Source organism: Anguilla rostrata, chromosome 4 (genome assembly GCF_018555375.3).
Source record: "Anguilla rostrata isolate EN2019 chromosome 4, ASM1855537v3, whole genome shotgun sequence".
NCBI lineage: Eukaryota > Metazoa > Chordata > Actinopteri > Anguilliformes > Anguillidae > Anguilla > Anguilla rostrata.
In genome coordinates this window covers 27281779-27300157 of record NC_057936.1, presented here as the reverse complement: position 1 = coordinate 27300157, position 18379 = coordinate 27281779, and the positions used below count along the sequence as shown (strand labels likewise).

The following is an 18379-nucleotide window of genomic DNA, read 5'->3' as shown; positions in this document are numbered from 1 at the left end:
ATGGTGAAGAGGGAGATTTCAGGACAGGGGAGGTGATATCCAAGGAGACCCTCCACGGAGAAAGGAGCCCCAGAGCAACTCCCACTGCCACAGCGTGATGGATGAATCGTTAATTTGATGGCTCATTAGCATAGACCTTGTGAATGGCTCATTCAGTAAAGAAAGCATCCCACCCAAGAACTATGACATGAGCAAACAAAGACTAAATTCTACAAATATGATGAAATTACATTCACCACTCTCCTGTACTTTTACCAGATTCATCCATTCCTTTTTAACTAACAAATAAGCTCATTTTCTAGCACTGAAATAATTAGTAATAATAGTCATTTGGCTCATAAGAATCAAAGGAACACAACATGCCATTTCCACATATTTCTTCTGAGAAAAAGCAGCATTTACCCTACTATGTTACAGCAATGACAAGTTGCTGTACAACCTTCCAACACAACCATGGATTGTGCTGCTCATTCATTATTTGAATTTGAATTAAATAGCCTAGGTGTTTTGAATGTTATCGCCGTTACCAACAAACACACGTTCAGTTCCCTTTTGCATGTATGAAATGGGCAGTGACTGCGAATGATAAAAAGCCTCACGTCGGTGATGCTGCCCACATGTACGATAGTCAGAGTGTGATTAGGAATTCCGATTCTTTTTTGTCTTTTTTCTATCGAGTACCAGCCCCTCCTCCCTGCTCTGACGCAGGGAAGTCTGAGGAATGAAAGAGGTGTGGGCCAGGCTCTTCCAAGCTCGGTGCAACAAAAATAATTCCGCAGTGAAAGGATTTAGCCCAGACAGCCTCGTAAAAGGCTGCTGTCCTTGGAAGAAAACCGACCCCAAATCTTTCGCAGAACAAAAACTGCTGCCCCCCATTTCCCCCTCCCCAAAATGATCCCGCCGGCACCCCCCACAGGTTCCCCGTCCATTATAATCATTTTCATATTAGGAGGCCTCAGCAGACAAACCCAAAAGCAACCTGCAAACCCCGCCCTTTCATCACTAGGACCAATTTTCACAAGACATAAATTGCTACCTGGGAAAATCTGGCACCAAATAGACCTACTGACATTACCCCTCATACATTTATTACCAGGAAGAAAACAAAATGAAACTAAATTATACCACTGTCGTCCACATCTTTAAGTGACTGTATCCCCCCCCCCATTTTCAACGCTGAATTCTTTAATGCATTTTTACCAAATATTCACAGATCCTAATAACTGACTTCCCTAGAAAATACTGTAAATCCACAAGTTATAAAACATAAACATACAGAAAGACACTTTGACTTCAAACAGATGTATAAACAATGCAGCACTGAGGAGAAATAAAAATATAACATATGGCATTAAACCACAAAAATAGATATTCTATTCTGAAATGCAACCGCTTCCATTATCTGATGAAATATTGGTTACCCTAATATTAGCCTAAATGTGTTTTAATAGCAACTGGTTTTCAATCAAAATAGCCTAATTTGAGGACACAAAATGGAAAGAACAGTGAAGTACACATCAATTTAATTGACTTGATAAATTAAAATATATCAAATTGATTCCACTGACTAACAAGCTACAACCATACACACAGTATGTTATTTATGTGAGAGACCGATAGAAAGAGCTATGCCATTCTATTGAATATTGAGTTTCCTTTTTACAGATATGAAAGGGCATTAAAAATATAGACACTACATATAAAAAAAATGCTTGGTGTATGAAGGATGAATTAATAAAAATGTATTAAATGCACTGGTTTCACCATCACTGCTAACTGAAAAAAGTGAATCCTAAATTATTTCAGAATACCTAGTTTACAATGCTTGATAAACCTTTCCAACAATCTCACCAAAATCTGGATGGGCATCCATTAGCCTATACCAAATGGTAATTTTCTGAATGTTCACACGAAGGAAAATGAAGTGCCTCTAATGAACAGTTTTCCCCCTATACAAGTAAGGTTTACAAATGATTCGAAACATAAAACATATTAGAGCTGGTCCTAAAAACAAGAATTTGCCAATGGAAAATTAATCAATAACACCTGAATTTTATAAAACTCTCCTCATAGCAATGGCGTCTGTGTACTGAACCATCGTCATTGTCTGTTTGAGAAGGAGCTCCAGAGCTTACTGTGAACTAATGGAGCTTACTGAACCACTCAGTCGCAGTCCGTATCTACAAACAAAAGCCCTATCAATGTATAATTTAACTAGAATTTACACAAAAATTAATGTGCAAACATACCTGCAAATGTAATCTTCCAACATCGCAAAAAAAGTGTTACGGATTTCAAATGCATGGCCATCAAAAAGCTATTTCAGCTGGCAGAAGAATTAAGAATCAAGTAAATAAGATTTATGCCAATAATTTAAACAGCACAAAATCACTTAATAAAGGTTTTCTTAATGCAATGATACGGTACCTAGCCCACCAGGTAGCAGAATAATAATATAGCAAAAATGTATTATTTCCATTTTGGTCACACATGCATCTTTATACACACATTCTAAAAGGTGTAATTAAAAAGTCTTGCTAACCACTGAAAACAAAAAACAATTAATTATGCTAAAATATTCAGATTCCTTAGGTACATTTCATGTGAGATCTAACAAAATAGTAACACAATTCTACATACAAACATATACTTGAGGGGGAAATCTATAGTCCGAGTAAATGACATAAGTGCATAAGAGAGGGAGAAGGAGCACAGAAAAAGAGAATTAACATTTGAGTGTGACAAAGGAGCAGCTCTGGGTAAAGAGTAGGCCTCGAAATGGGTCACAGCGGTGGGACAGGCCCTTTACAGAGATGAAACACCATTTGGGCCTGCCCCCCTACTGACCACCTCTATGCACATTTTCTGTGAAGTGTGAGGATGTCCACCACACATCACACCATAATAACCGTTTGCCATTTGTTGGCTGTGCCTCAAAACTAAATTAGCATCAGCATCAAACATCCCCACATCAGAAATATGAGGAAAAAATATAACACTTCAATTGCAATTTAATAAAAATATGGTTAACTATAAAATGTACTCTGTATATCGTAAATATATATATATATATATATATATATGTTCACACTACCGCTGACCCAGTGCGGAAAATGTATTGAGAGTATTTGTTAGTAGCCTAATTATAACAAAATGAAGACCCGGCCATTTAAAAAAAAAAATACCCACAGACATTTATTTTCTTTTTTTCTTTCTTTTTTGTAAGACTAATTTTACACCGTTAACTCTCCTGAAAGGGCAAGAACTACACCTAAGCTTGAGATAAACAATGCTACAGGACACAATCAAGGTGTCGCAAATTTCGCCATCTACACTTTTGGGGTAGCCTCAACGTGTTAAAAAGCAAACGAATGGTTTGGTAAATGGTTAGGCTACTTTGTGCGTTTGTTGGGCGCTATCAAAATCAAACTTAAGACAAAGTTTAAAGTAATTCGACTGACAAGAAATAAATAAAAATCATAACCGAAAAAGCATAGGCTACAGTTTTCTTCGTGAAATCAAATCGTGGCAATGATGCCTCACTTGGATTGTACCTAAAACAACCGCATGAGCAAGCGCAACAAAAAAAACCTGGCTCCTACGAATCATTACCAACCAAAAGACTTATATCGACTGGTTTATCAGATTTTAAATGTCTATCTCTTCTCAATAAAATGTCGGATTGCTAACAGTAACAGGCAGCGATCTAAGTCCACAAATCGACCAAGGTATCCCCTAGAGTACTGCAAAAGGTGTCAGAGTACTCTTGCAGGTAAAACGGTATTTATTTAAATACGATACTAGACTGGGACTGCTTTTCGACGAAGCACAATTTGATTATGTATTTTATACTTTCCAAGTTATTCACTTCAGTGCTCTGGCACACAAAATAGCCTATGTTACATGTTTCGGTTATTATGCACCAACTTTTGATACGTTATACGGCTAGTTAGCATACACACCAAAACTGGAATCAATGCTATACGTTAGCAGGCTACAAACAAACTTGAAAACATTCCCGCAAGGAAAATGGTCGCCCTCCACAGTAACAGACAAAACCTCAGTGAAAGGCAGCATTAAATTTCAGTTAACTTACCTGCATAGCGAAAACTCCCAGCTCCTGCGAAGACAGCTTTTTCATTTGAACTGCTAAAACTTGTGCTTCTTCCAAGATTGAAAACTCACTGTCTGCACCACAAAATCCACAGCATATAAGCGAACAGAACGTAATGAAGCTCCAGGTAATAAGTTTGTCTTTATTCCACTGAAGTTGAGAGTTCTTATGCCAAACCGAGGAAGTGATACAGGTTAAAATCACAGATCCTTTCATTGCCCGCCTCGCCATGATGGCTGGCTTAGCTAAATAGTAAACTGGGAATTCGCTCTGCAGCCTTGGGAAAACTTGAAGGGAACTAGCAAGCTACAGCTAGCTACTCAACTTCGTTACTAAAACGTGTCCTGAAATCAAAACGACCTCCGTCGATGTTGGACCATCAATGCATCCTCGTGGTGTCCGTTTACAGGAGAAAAATCATTCAATCTAATTCAAATAAAGTACAAAACGACCAGTCTTCCCCTGTGTGCTTCCATACACTCGGACAAACTCAGAGTAAAGTGAGAGTCTGAGTATCACAATGGAAGTGAAAACATCAGGCGCTGAAGCAAAACACCGTGGTGGAGTTTTCGGAAGGAACGGATTCAGATTTGTATGAAAGGAAATCTCCCACACAATATATTTTCTAAACAAAGCATTGCTTAAATAATATCTCCGAATAGCCAATAAATGTTTTAGAAAATATACGTTTTAATGTATAGAATATGTGCAATTCAAACGCCACGTAATTAAGGCTGATTGATTAACTTGCAACGCTTTATTATAAATGATACCGGTTACCGCGTTAATCTTACCGCTTCAGCTAAATCAAACATTTTTTTCCATGCGTGATGATATAATTCCCTTTATATTTTACATCTAGGCTAACTATGAGTCCTGCAGTATCTCGCTGCACTTTTAGGCTTTGGGTTGTTTTTGTTGTTGATGAGTAACTCTCTTCTGTTCTAAGTTACTGTTAATGAGCTTCTTATTTATTTGTTAAATTGTTAGAAATTATTGTTAGAAATAGTTCCTGAATAACACACGCACGCGCACACACACACGCACTTGGCTATGATTGATGTGAAGCCATGAAGATGGGAGACATGCCTCCTACTGTAAGCTGATGTTTTTGGCAAATCTCCACATCGAGTCTGTGTCTGAATGGGCTGTTACTTAATTGCATGAGTGCACTGAGAGTGTGGCGTTGAGTGAGTGTTTAAAGAGAAGTGGTGTTAAGATCGGCGTCTGCAGTGGACTGATGTACACTTTACATGCTAGAAGTCCATAGTTTGGAAGTCCAAGCCACCAGTCATGATCAAAGCTGAGTTCGGTTTAAAAGATGCCAACCTTGAGTTGGCCCAAGTCTGAGCAATTCATTTGGTATAAATGTTAACACGTAGTGTGAGGCTGTGTTTATTCAGGCAACATATTCTGCCCTTTTTCAGCAACTTGACAGGGTCAGATCCTGACTGTGGTTAGTCTGTGGCTGGGCACTAATTCATTGAGCACATCTTCATGCAATAAACGTGGGTGCCAGGTCCACATCCCATTCATTCTGACTGTAATAAGTTCAGAATTCCCTCTGCCTGTGTCATATAAAGTTTGTAGCTCATTTATCAAACTGTGGGTTAAGGGACAAACTAAAATAATTGCATCAATAAATTTCATGTAACTTTTCCCAAACACACATATTGATCTAAGCATGCAATTGAAATACAACAGAATGAATAGATTGTGTACACTGTAAAATATTTGTTGTTAATTTATCTCTGGGGACATATATATGGACATACTGTATATATTCTCTCTCAGAATAAAATATACTCCATCAGTGATTATTTTACAACTCAACTTTTTATGTAGTTTATTTATATATCTATTTATTTATTTGTTTGTTTATTGCATTTTGGTTATATTAACATTGATGAACTATTATCTACTCAGTTACATTAAAAAACTTTAATATTGCATGGGGTCATATCGGGCTGTTGAAGCCCCATTTAATGTACTCACTGTTTACGTTAATGTTTAAAATATACTCACAATGTACGTGAAATTAATGGCTTGACTGGATCTTTAAATTTTCTGTGCAGGAAGTCATCAGAAAAATTTGATGTTTACATATTATTACCTAGATATAAATGTGTGTGGTTAACTGTAAATAAATGCTTTGAGATGTTATTACCTACAGTGCCACAGTTGGCATAATGCCAACTGCTATTAGAAATAAATCAACAAGTTAAACAGGGAGCACATTCAAATGTAATTTTTTTTTACTATCCATTCATATAATGGCAATGTTTTGGAGTTCTGTTTTTTGAGAAAGACTGCTGAATTATAGAGCTGTATGCTGACATTATATGAATGACTAATTAAAAAATAATTTTAATTATATTTTTGCATGTATTCCCTCTTTATTTAGTTGATTGTCTTACTCATTTTTGATGAAACATGTATGATTATTAGCGCTGCAGATATAAATTGTTTATTAAATCTGAGCTTGTTGTGAGATTTTCTTTTGTTTTTCAATGTTAAATCATTTTTAAAACGAAACAATTATTATTAAAGGACTTGATGGTGCTTATTTTGCGATTCATGTATTGATGTGTCCTGTATCTACAAATAATAGCCTTGTGTATATCAGGAGTCCTTTAACCAGAGCTATAATTCCCTTAAGAATCGTTCCCTGCTGAAATGGAACCTGGGGCTGCCGGTGTGTTCTGCTGACCAGCCACCAGCAGCAGCAGGTTCTCAGACTCCATGTACTGCTCCAATTCCTGATTGGAAAATAATCCACTTGAGTCTGGACCTGGCCTCAGTCTTGGCTGTCACCCAATCATCACTGTTTCTGCAACCTTTTGATTTGTTTCCCAGCAATACAGTTAGCCATTGCTTTTTAGTTCCTTGGGACTTTCAAGCCAAATTAAACTGAAGAAGTTTATTTGCTCATTCAAGCGCCAATACAGCTGTCCGCTGAAAAAGGTGGTGTGCATGACTAATGTAGCAAATTTTTATGAGTTTTTTTTTCTTTTGTAGTGCTTGGTTGTATAACTAAAGAAAAAAAACTACTGAATGGAAATCTCAAACAGACCCCTACAGCAGAGGAAAATATAATGCACATGGATTATTGTAATTTAGCTAACGGTTGCAGTTTTGAAAAATAAAGAGACTATACGACCTGTCCAGATAAAAGAAACAAATCTTCAGACTGGAGCAAGTTTTGTGAGGAGAAATATTTGCTTTCTATCCTGGGCAAACTGAGTCTCCACTTACACACTATGAAAAAATTAATTTAATGAATTTAAATCTAATTTCTGAAACAGACCTAGTTTCTCTGCTTTTATGTGCAATGGAGTACAATGTAGTGTTATTCTACATTTCATCAACTTTGTAAAGAAATTAAAAACCTTGTATCCTAATTCTTGAATTTGAAACATAAATAGAACGCTTTAATCGACAGTTTTCTACTATTAATATGTGATGGCTCTGTGACTAAGTGAGTGCAGAACATTTTTTGAATATTTAAGTTTTTATACATTATATTGCATGTGAATTTAAAATGTCTTTTGATTTATTTGGCATGTTTACTTCAGATGCATGCAGTATGTATATATAGTGGACCACCGCTGTGCTTTATGTTTGTGAAAGTGGAGTATGTGTGGATTCTTGGTTAGCTGAGTAATCAGAGGAAGCTGGGAGAAAATTCCCATTCTTTCAATTGTAATAATTTTTTTTCTTCATGCCTCCTTAGTGTTTCAGTGTGACTGATTTCAAAACACAATAAAGGCTAGCAAAAAATACTCCATTCAGAAAATGCCTCACTATGGTACATTCTCATGAGCATTTCAGCTATGCAGAGACTGCACAGATAAATGGATCCTCAACTTGAGAACATGCACTAATTGTTGACCAAAAGGTATGTCAGGGTAACCATATGACAGAAATGCTCAAATTCTACACAACCACATGATTTCAAGAAAACGTATACTACTGTAGAAGATACATTTAAGGGATGTTAATTGCATGCTGATAGTGTTTATTTAGAGTAAATTCATTGTACAAATGTTGCTCGGTCAAAACAAATGAAACCACGTTAGCAGCGATTACTTAAAAAGTAAGATTTGTCCTTCACAAATTTTGAGTTCTTTATGTACTAGTGGACTGACCTCACCACCAAGCAAGCAAAGAGAATCAGGGCTGTCTTTGGGAGTAGAGGATGCCTGCTCTTTACTACTCAGAACTTACTATATATGTGCTGCTTTACATACTCCTCTTCAGATCAGTGTTAAGATAAATGGGCTCAACACCTGTAAGCGAAAAAGTAGAAAACGTGTGACTGTAACAGTGCCTACCCTGCCCCAGTGCCAAGTGTTGTAACACAGTTTGTTGGTTTGCTTGTGTGTGTTCTTAATGCTGGTGAAGTCTACAGCAGGCATTCAGAACATAGGCAACACATTGAGTCAGCTGGCTGGCTTAACCCTTCCCTCCCAGCACCAGCACTCAGGCATCTCACAGGGCGAAAAAACAAAAGGGTCAGGTGACCTGCAGCAAGTGTGTGTGCGCTCTGTGTTTTTTTGAGCAACAGCACATCGCTCGGCGTTTCAGCTGATGGAGCCGCAGCCATAGAAAACTGCACTGGAGAGCTCAGCTGGGGAAACTCATTTCCTGTGCAGAGATAGGACAAAAGCTGGCCAAGTGCTTCGCTGCCGCAGCATTGATCTTGGAGGAGAATTAAAGGAGGCTGAGCTGCATTGTGGAACCCCTCTGAACCCACAGGATGATCTCCTGTTGTTTGGCTCCTGTTCCAGTGCAGCTGGCCTGGCCAGGGCGTGAAAGGCTTGCTGCCACATGGCACAATCTGGGCGTGCGGATGGGCCCACCCTACTGACCACATCCACATCAGCAGATGGCAGTCATGGAAGAAGTCAGGTTATGAATCAAATTCTGTTTTTTTAGAAGTGAACACTGGCAATGTTATATGAATGACAAGCTCGCTGAGGACAAATCGGCCCCAAGTTGAACCTGAATGTTATGTGCCAAGAGATGTTGGTATTTTGTGGAGTATTTGGAGTATTTCAGGGTAGAGGATGTCTTAATACAGACACAGACATATTGCTGTATTTAATTAAGTACCATATTTTGCAGTGTTGGTGAGTGGTCATCTAAATACAGGTCTCCTCTATAAAAGATAAAAGGAGTATGCCTTTATTGCGTTTAATTGCCTCATGACTTGGAGGACTCTTGCATTAGCCGGTGCTGCTGTTATGAATGAGATTAGAAGTCTCCGCAGAAGCGCATTGCAGGAAAGGATCCGTGAGTGCCGCTGACAGACTCCAGCTGCACAGCCCCTCTCTCCCGCTGGCTCCCGCACTCACCGACGCCCCCACATCAGGGCTGCAGCGGGCTCTCTCCGGGAGCGATCAGAACGGGCAGAGAGCGGGACAGGACAGCATTGCAGGCAGAGGCATTGTGGGATGTCTGGGGCTCCCGCGGCACACGCTGCTTGATCCGCAGCCAGAGGACATGAAAGGAGCTTCTCTGCTGCCTCCAGCCCCCGCTGTGCCGCAGATCTGAGTGGCTGTCACTGCCTGGCCAGGGACAGACCCAGAGCCTCGCAGCATCCTGGGGCTCCTCATGTCCACCTTTATCACAGATTGATTAGCCGAGGTTCAATATTTTGGAGAACTACAATGTTGTGTGGCAATGTTGTGATCGTTACAGTGAAGCGTTAAGCTCGTGTTTTGAGCTTTCATTTTCTTGATGCAAAACGTAGATTGGCTGTTTTGCTTCTTAGTGGCTGCGAGATGTCAAATGCTGTTGCATTCATTGTCTATTTTTAATCCAGGGCTTCTTTGAAGCCTCCGCACAACCCAAACCAATTCGGCTATTTTGTGGGTGGTCAGGCAAAGGCTTTTGCCTTCTCTGTCTGTTTGAGCCTCATTAAAACTGCCTGGATTTTAAATCCCCTGCTCCAATTAGCAGACAGAATCATCCACGGCTGAGGCACATCAAACAGAACACTGAAGTTGTGCTGTCGCATGCGGGGTCCAGTCTGTCTTATTCCTCTGGAGTGGGCTCCCCCCACGCGGGCCAGCAAACAGACACCCACCCCCACCCCCACCTCAAAAAACCCAGAGCAAACCAGAGAGCAGAATGTGCAGCTAATATTGCGAGGATCTCAACTGAACTATGACTCATTAACAAATAGCTACATTGCTGTACTGCACACTTCCTGGATTCATTTACCTCATTTTCATATTTACACGACATCCATTATATTTTTCTTGCTCATTCAATGTTTAGATGGATACCAGACCATTGATTCACTGTTAATTTAACAAAAATACATAACTATTCCCCTGCCAATTAACAGCTTTATGAATATGCTTTTTGTTTGTGGAAATATGTAATATGTAATTACTCATGAATGAGAGAGTGTGCTGCTCAGCAAGCTAAGGCTTTTTTACTGGATTATTTCATTAGCATAATTTTAATTAAACTGTGGATCCACAAAGCCACCTGGTTTGGGGAGATAAATGAGTTGAAAAAGCAGCCTGATTAGACAGAGTCCTGCATTGTGGATACATTTACCAAAGATCTGAGCAACAGGAGATGAAGATGGACTTCTGCTCTAATTGTCATTTCATTCAAATCCTAATAAAGGTTTAAAAAGGCAGAAATACAAAACAGAAAGCCATGGCTACATTGTTGACAACAGCGTCTACACAAAAGAAGCCAACTACACCTTGGAAGTATCCCATAATTCCCCTGTCCTGTCCGTAATGGCAAACATATGGGTCAGCTTTCATCTTCACTGCTGCCATTACAATTACTGAGCTGCCTTTGAGTTCCATAAGAGTATTATTACAACATCAAAAACATAGCGCACAAGTAGACATGAACAGCTCCATGGGAGATAGTAGTGATAATAGATAAAAGCACTTTTTCCTCATCTTTGAGTATGGATTTGAGCAAGCGTTGTTTTCCTTCTCTGAAGATAAAAATCATTAGTTCTGCAGAGGCTGGAAATACTCAAAATTCATGGGCAAAAATAAAAAAACAAACAAATCAATGCTTTAATTATTGATCAAAATTTAGGATGAAGTACATTTTGTCCGAATTATATCTGAGCCTATACTGCAATAAAAAGCAAAAAATGAAAGCTTTCGTATTAGAAAAAAGTGCCTTGCAAAGGGCATGGATGAAATCTCGCGTTGTCAAATAATATGTTCAAATAAAATGGTTACTTGCCAGTGCAGTCTATGCTGTAGCTGTCACCATGTTCTGCATACTCACTCACGAAGGCTCCACCATTGCACATCAGCACCAGGCAGGAATACGCTCCGAGGACACCATCCCGTAACAGATGACAGGCCTCTCTTCTGGCAATAAGCCTGTACCAGAAAAAAGGCATCAGTTTTCTGAACTCTTTTACCCCTCATTATTTTTTCTTTTCTGCTGAAGATGATACTGTTGTAATGACTGGGCGAGCAGTGAGCGTCTGTGAGTAACCCTGAGGAAACGCAAGGCCGCTGACCTGCCTTTGGGCCTCATTCCTGACACTGTCTTTCTTCTCCTCGCAGGGTTTCCTGTCACATGACCCAACCGGTCGACACAGAAACAGGTGAGGTGGGCCTATACCCCAATGTAGGCTGCTACACACCAGACCCCTGAGTCTGAGACTCCAATGATCACAGATTATCGTGTGGTTCGCTTGACTGGGAAGAGATCTCTAGCCTTTTACGCATGGTAACCCACCATTACATGTAGCACCAGCTTTATAATTTGTGGCTGGAAGGCTGGTCCAAGGCATGATTTAACCCAGACCCAAGTGAGGAAATAAGCACTGTGATAATAAAAAAAATATACATATATTTGACAGTACTCCTCTACAGCTAACTCTGTAGAAAGAGCTGCAGCCTTCACCTCAATCAGAAAACATTTGGAGCCTCTTTATCAGTTTTTAATTTGACTTTGCCACAAAGCTTTCCATAACTAATGAGCAGATGTATACAACTCCAATAAGCACCAAGAAAATAGATCCAGTGAAGAAATTTGTAAAAAGACAAAAAGGGAGATGCATGTGAAGCTGATGTTCCATTGCTGTCTGTGTATTTGGGGAAAAGTTTAGAGCATGCTTAGTTTCCATGACAACATGATTTCTGGGTATTTTCTCGCTGAATATTGCCAAATCCTCTTTCCCCTTTTTCCCTACATCAAAATTTAGCGGTTCTGCAAGCTTTGAAGGCTAAGCCGATTCTCTATTGAAACTATTGCTATTTCCAGCAGTATATAAGACTGTAGCTCAATGTGTTCAGACATCTGGACTCAGAAATGTGTGGAACTACAAATAACAGCCAGATTAGCACTGCGCCTGCCTTGACTTCTGGTATTGACTGATAATGGCCATTGCGCATTCTGGAGCAGTTTTCCCTTCCTCATCTCTGGAAAAAGAGCTTCCCTTTTAACAAATCAAAGAAGTATAATGAGGGGGATAACATGAAAGAATTCTGATGCATTTTAGAGCCAGACTAATGTCCACAGTACGTTATACTCTCAGCTCTAGTCCTGTGAAAACAGGTAACATTTAATATTAATTCATGCATCTCCAGACTCTTTAAATAGGCGTGCAGGTATGGCGAGGCTCTCTGCTCCATATTCAGTATTTCCCTCCCTGCTCTCAGAATGTGAATTATGCAAGCAGGCCTGCTTGCTTCACACTTAACTACCGGCAAATGAAGCAGTAATCGCCAAAGATAAAAAGGACAGACCGAGAACCATGCTTAATTTACCCATGGAGGGGAAGCCTACAGAAACACCAGGGAAAACCCACAGGCCTTAATAAACCCCGCCCACAATACGATGAATTTTCCTTTTTTTAACCACAGAGGAACAACTTTCACACATGGGGTCAATTTATTCTAAAACAGGGCAGTCTGATAGTATCCAAAAAGAGCCCATGTTGGTACAGGTTTTTGTTTTAACCAAGCACTATATGACACTTGATTGCACTAATTAACTAATCATGGTCTTCAATCAAGACCTTAGTAAGTAGAATCAGTGGTCTTTGTGCTGGGATGTGTTTTGGATAAGATTGGACACCCCAATCTTGGACAACAACATGCTGTGTACAGTCTAATTATTCTTTTAAATAAAAAAATCAGTCTTTTTAATGTTCATTTATCAAAAATGATTTAATCTGCAGCACTGCATTATAATCAGAATCGTATTTAAGAAATATGATTGCTGAGATATCACTACCACTCAACAATGTCTTTGACCAGCAGGACACATGTGGACAGATCTTGGAACAAACATTTTATCACGTATATGATTACATGTTAATTCCTAATTTATTTGTCTAAGAGTGTGACAGAGATATAATCAGTAAATGGTTTAAGTCTATTAAACCTGACAGTATATCCATCATTTAAATGACTGTTACACATAATTCCCATGTAAAACCCTGGATGCAGAATTTCCCTCCTCTAACCATTCTAGGGACTAGTATTCCAGTAGTATTATCACTGCATTCACATTTTCCGTGCTGGGAAAAAATTCCGCTAGTTTATTTTCATCTTGGCTGCTGGAACTGTGTGTAATTAAGCTATGTGTTATTCACATTATCTGAAATGTAAAAGGCTCAATCTTTGTAAACATAGTAGTTGCATGATGCATTATAAATACATTGTTTTGGGGGAGTTTTGAAAGAGTTTGTACACATGGAATTATTGTCTCTGCAGTGACCCAAGCCTGAACCTTTAAGCCTGCAAAACTTTAAAAAACGTTTTTTTGCAGAACTATCCATAGTGGACATGCACAGTGTCTGCTCAGTGAATGCACAGTGACTCTGGCCAGTTAATTACATAATTTCCAGAAGTGGGGAGCCTCTGATTCACATGTTATTTATGGTAACCTGGGGAACCAGAAGAGAACAAAGCTCCCAAAGAGAACATATCATGAAATGTGACACTATCCAACAGTCCTTCATTTCAACTGATTATGGTGTTGTAGTTTAAGTGCAGCAGGTCAGCTATTCCACACACATAATCATGCACAATACTGCGATGTTCCAGGCGGTGGAGGCTGTTCCACCTTTAGCCCGAGGACAGCGGCCCCCAGTATGGGGAGGTTTTCATGTGCTGAGTGGAAACAGACTCGGGCTGCAAGACAAATAGCTCGGCTTCTCTCTTGAAGATCAATCCCACATGTAAAGCATTAGGTTGCTATTCCTGAGTGGGAGATGGATTAGCCACAAAGCCGAACTCTGATACTGCATCAGCTAGAAGTAGACAGAGCCGGGTCTACTGAGATGAAACTAGCCATATATGGCACCTTACTGGGGTGTCACAGTCGCAGCAAAGGCTGTGCTACCACTGTGAGCAGTTCATTGTGCATGCAGACACCAGCCATTACCCATATTTTCACTCCACCACTTAATATATCTGTTCTGCTTCTGTGATGGCTGCCAATTCACAGGAATTATTGCCACGTTCTGTAAAGGTTCTCCCATAAAGGCCATAAGTGAAATGTGTTTATAAACCGAGCTGGAGACAATCCTGTTAAAAGCTGGAGTAGACATGTGCCTGCAATATGTACAGCGGCTCCTGACTGTAATTTAGCCCACTTCAAGCTTTAGGGTATGGTTACCCCAGTTACCCTGCACATTAATTCTTTTGTCTTGTTTCTGAATACATTTGGAATTCCAAAAGGAGTGTGTCTTGAAACTCACCTGGTGCTCTATTGAATCTGCAAATTGTTATCATCTGGGGAATTCTTGCCAGTTTGCAATCTTTTGTCATTGGAGTTTTCTTTAGGTTGTGGGCAGGTCTGTACAGGATAGCTTCGAATCTGTTTGAAAATGTTCAAAGTGTTAGCTTAGAATTCTGTCTTTAATTGTATGAGAAAATTAAACTGAAAAACTGCTGATCATATTCAATGGAAAAACAAACAGAAGTTCAAATAAGCCCAGCCACAGTCTACATCATAACAACCAAGAGTGAAGAAAATCATTAAGCAGGAAACTCATATATTTGTATGCTTGAAGCAAATCAAGTCTCAGTAAGGTCATATGTTTTCTCAGATGACTTCATGAAAATATTTTCATAAAAATAAAGCATTTTGCACCTTAAAGTTAGGTTATATGTGGTCTGCTGCACTGACCCATAATGCATTGTAACCACATATGGAGAAAAAATACAGTAGCTACTCCATGTCTCTGAAAAGGAAAGGACAGTGCTTTCAAGTTTATACACCAGAACAAACTGAATTATACAGCCCTCTATTGCGAATGTATCTCAAGCATTTTCTGATTCATCAGTAGGTCGGCGTAACGATTGGGCCAACTTTGTATTTAAAAATATGCAGGGATTGCATTCTCAAAGAATTTTCTAACTTGAAATTATCCACAGACATACAAAGATTTCTCAGTCTTGCTTTTTATTCTGGCCATCGCTGGCCATGCTTTGATGTGCTCTTCAAAACAGATCCTCCTGACAAGACTGAAAGGAAAAAAACATATGCGCTAATTACACCTTGTTAAACGATTCCCCAAGCCACAGAAGCAATTTATAATAAGTCAAACTATGAAATTAGACTGTAAAAAGGAATCTGTTTTGCCTGTGTATTCAAAGTGATTCCTTCAAAATAATAAGAATCCAATTACACACTTCAAAATGAATCCTTTAACTTTTAAATGGTTTTCCAGATTGAATGCCGTGATAACACTCTTGAGCCATCAGTCCTTGAGCTGCAACATGCTTCAGTCTGCCCCGGGTCTAATGAGCTGCAAGCAGTGCCTACACTAATTTGGCCTGTGACATCACAAGGTAAATGCTCAAAGCTCAATTGACCTGTGCAGAATGAATGGGGATTCAAATGTGGATTTAATTGCTCAGTTGACTGATGACATTATTTATTCATTCATTTATCGTTTCATGTGCACATGCCTATGTGTTACCATGAAAGTTCTCATGTCTCATGAAAATTGTATTACAAATAGCAAGCAAAAGTTTTGGAATGGCGGAGAGATGAACAAAGGGAGAAAAGACGAGCAGATTTGTCTTGAGAGTGCATGTGACATGTTTATAGCTCCCTGAGAAGAAGCAAACAGGTCAGCTGTCAGCATACACCTCACCCGAGAGGCAGCACATGTAACCACGGAAACAATCAATCTACAGAGCCCCAGTGGCCATGGAACAAGATTGGGCACTTGAGTGTATTCAAGGGCCTTCTGTTCATGTTATCCACTGAGGTCAGATGCTGTAGGCCGGACAGTTCTGTCCTTTAACTGAAGGTCAACTGGCTGTCATTCCCTGAAGAATAACATTGGGTGTTCCTGGACAATAGGCTCTTGTTGAATCATCGCAGGCATCAGAGAAGAGCAAGGGCTCATGAAGCTGCCCCGAAACTTTATACTGTTTCCCTGCATTCTCCTCTCGGCCTATCCAGCCTTTCATCTGCTGGCAATGATACGTGAGCTGTCACACACTTCAGTCTTCCTTTAATCTGCCCACCTTTGACTCACCTGTCTCAACAGTCTTTCCATTCTCCAAACATCTCAAACATTAGCTGAAATTACAAAAGTGACTGGAATGCAAATGAATGATTAATTCATTACAAGACGTCTTCTTGTGTTTTGTCCTGGCACACCTCATAGGTCTTCTGCCTTTTATATTCCTGAAGCAAGCATGTAATGGGATTCTTGAGGTTTCTACAAAGGTTTTGTTTTCAGCTGGTTCTGTATATTGATCAGGGAATGTTCAGTCTGGCTCTGAAAACTGAATTTTCTTTGAGCAGGGAACTGCCAAAACAAAGTAAACAGCAACCATAGTATCCCTTTCTGTGAAGTTCTTGATGGGTCTTGATAAAACTGCCAGCTCATGCCCACGATTGACATTTGTGGTCAACTGATTCAGCATTGCACATGCTTGCATTGCTGTTTTTTCCCTGTATATTGAACAAAAGCAATGGACGTCAGAGTCAAGGAGTTTACGCTTTCAACCACAGCTTCCCCCTAGCTGATGACAGCTTTCCCTCTGACTTCTATGCCAGCATCACCTTAGCCATTGTTTGTTGTGGAACATTAGCAAGGTCAACAGTTTTAATCTCTGAAGCTGCTTCCAAAAGTGCCCCAAATACAGAGGTGGCTGGTCCATAGAGGCGGAGGAGGATGCTCCACCTCTGTTGAGAGGCAAGAGGGAGATCAAAATATGAAAAAGTAAACGACTGACATTAATAAACCATTACAAAATCTCAGCATCATATAAAATAATTTTTCTCTCTTTGGAAAAAATCCACTGTTGAAATTCTGATTAAAAAGCTTCAACAATACCCGTAACTGTCACTGTCACTGTCACTGTCCTCAATTTATGATGGGCCTTCTTATATTTGAAGAAAGACATGTTTTCAACGAACAAAGATGGCAAGTTACTCAGACATACAAAGCACTGTTTGTAAGTCATGAATTCAACTTGCAAAATCTAGGCCTGCCATTAAAAGTTCTGATATCAAAATTAGGCTAAAACCTGTGGCTACTAGCTCACCAAATGAAACAACATGTTCAAGCAGTTGCTATCTTAGAACTCCTCAAAGTGTTAATCTACATTTTAACGATGTTAAACAGCTGCTCTCAGCTCCAAAATGATCTATGTTTTGTATCTAATCCCAATGTTTCCTAAATTATTTCAAGTAACTTGGCCCGGTGTTTTTAATCTTACATCTGAAGAGAATGTGGTCTCTAATATAATCAGCTGCAGAGCTCAGCTCACAAGCACAAAATGGCATCTTTATGGTTTTATCTGTGTCCTATTGGCGGAATCCTCAACCTCCATTTAATGATTTTTATTTTTAATTCTCCATTCATTATCTATGGGATTTTTTCCCCCAGAAACTTTAAATTTTTCAAAAACGATTTGGAATTTCAAAAAGATTTGAAAGGGCATGTTGCCATGCATGTGTTCTGAAATCCCAACAGCCAGCTACTGTTTATTTTAATTTTTTTTTTGCCTGAGGACTTAGCACAGTTAGTGCAGGCACCTGATCCAGCCAAAGGAGTTTGAATTGTGCAATGATGATTGGAATGGCTTGCTGACCCATGGGACACTTGGCCACAGTCAGTACTGGGACAGCCAGGATTCCACCATTAAGATCAGCTTAATGTTGCTCTCAATTACACTGAAAAGGATCTGGGGAAGAGAAAAGGGGTGAGATGGGTAGCCCATTAGGCTACATCCCCCTACAAGATGAAAGGATTTTCTGCTGTCCCACAACCTGGCCCTCCCC

At 39.6% G+C, this 18379-nt stretch overlaps 1 protein-coding gene across 1 annotated transcript in view; it reads right to left on the bottom strand.

Annotated features, from left to right (window-relative positions):
- Positions 1-4631, bottom strand: part of cachd1 (cache domain containing 1) — a 69872-nt gene extending 65241 nt beyond the window's left edge. Inside the window, exon 1 of the mRNA XM_064331932.1 lies at positions 4097-4631. Coding sequence (XP_064188002.1) covers positions 4097-4345 — 249 coding nt within the window. The 5' untranslated portion in view covers positions 4346-4631. The remainder of the gene's footprint in view (positions 1-4096) is intronic.
- Between the last annotated feature and the right edge of the window lie 13748 nt (positions 4632-18379).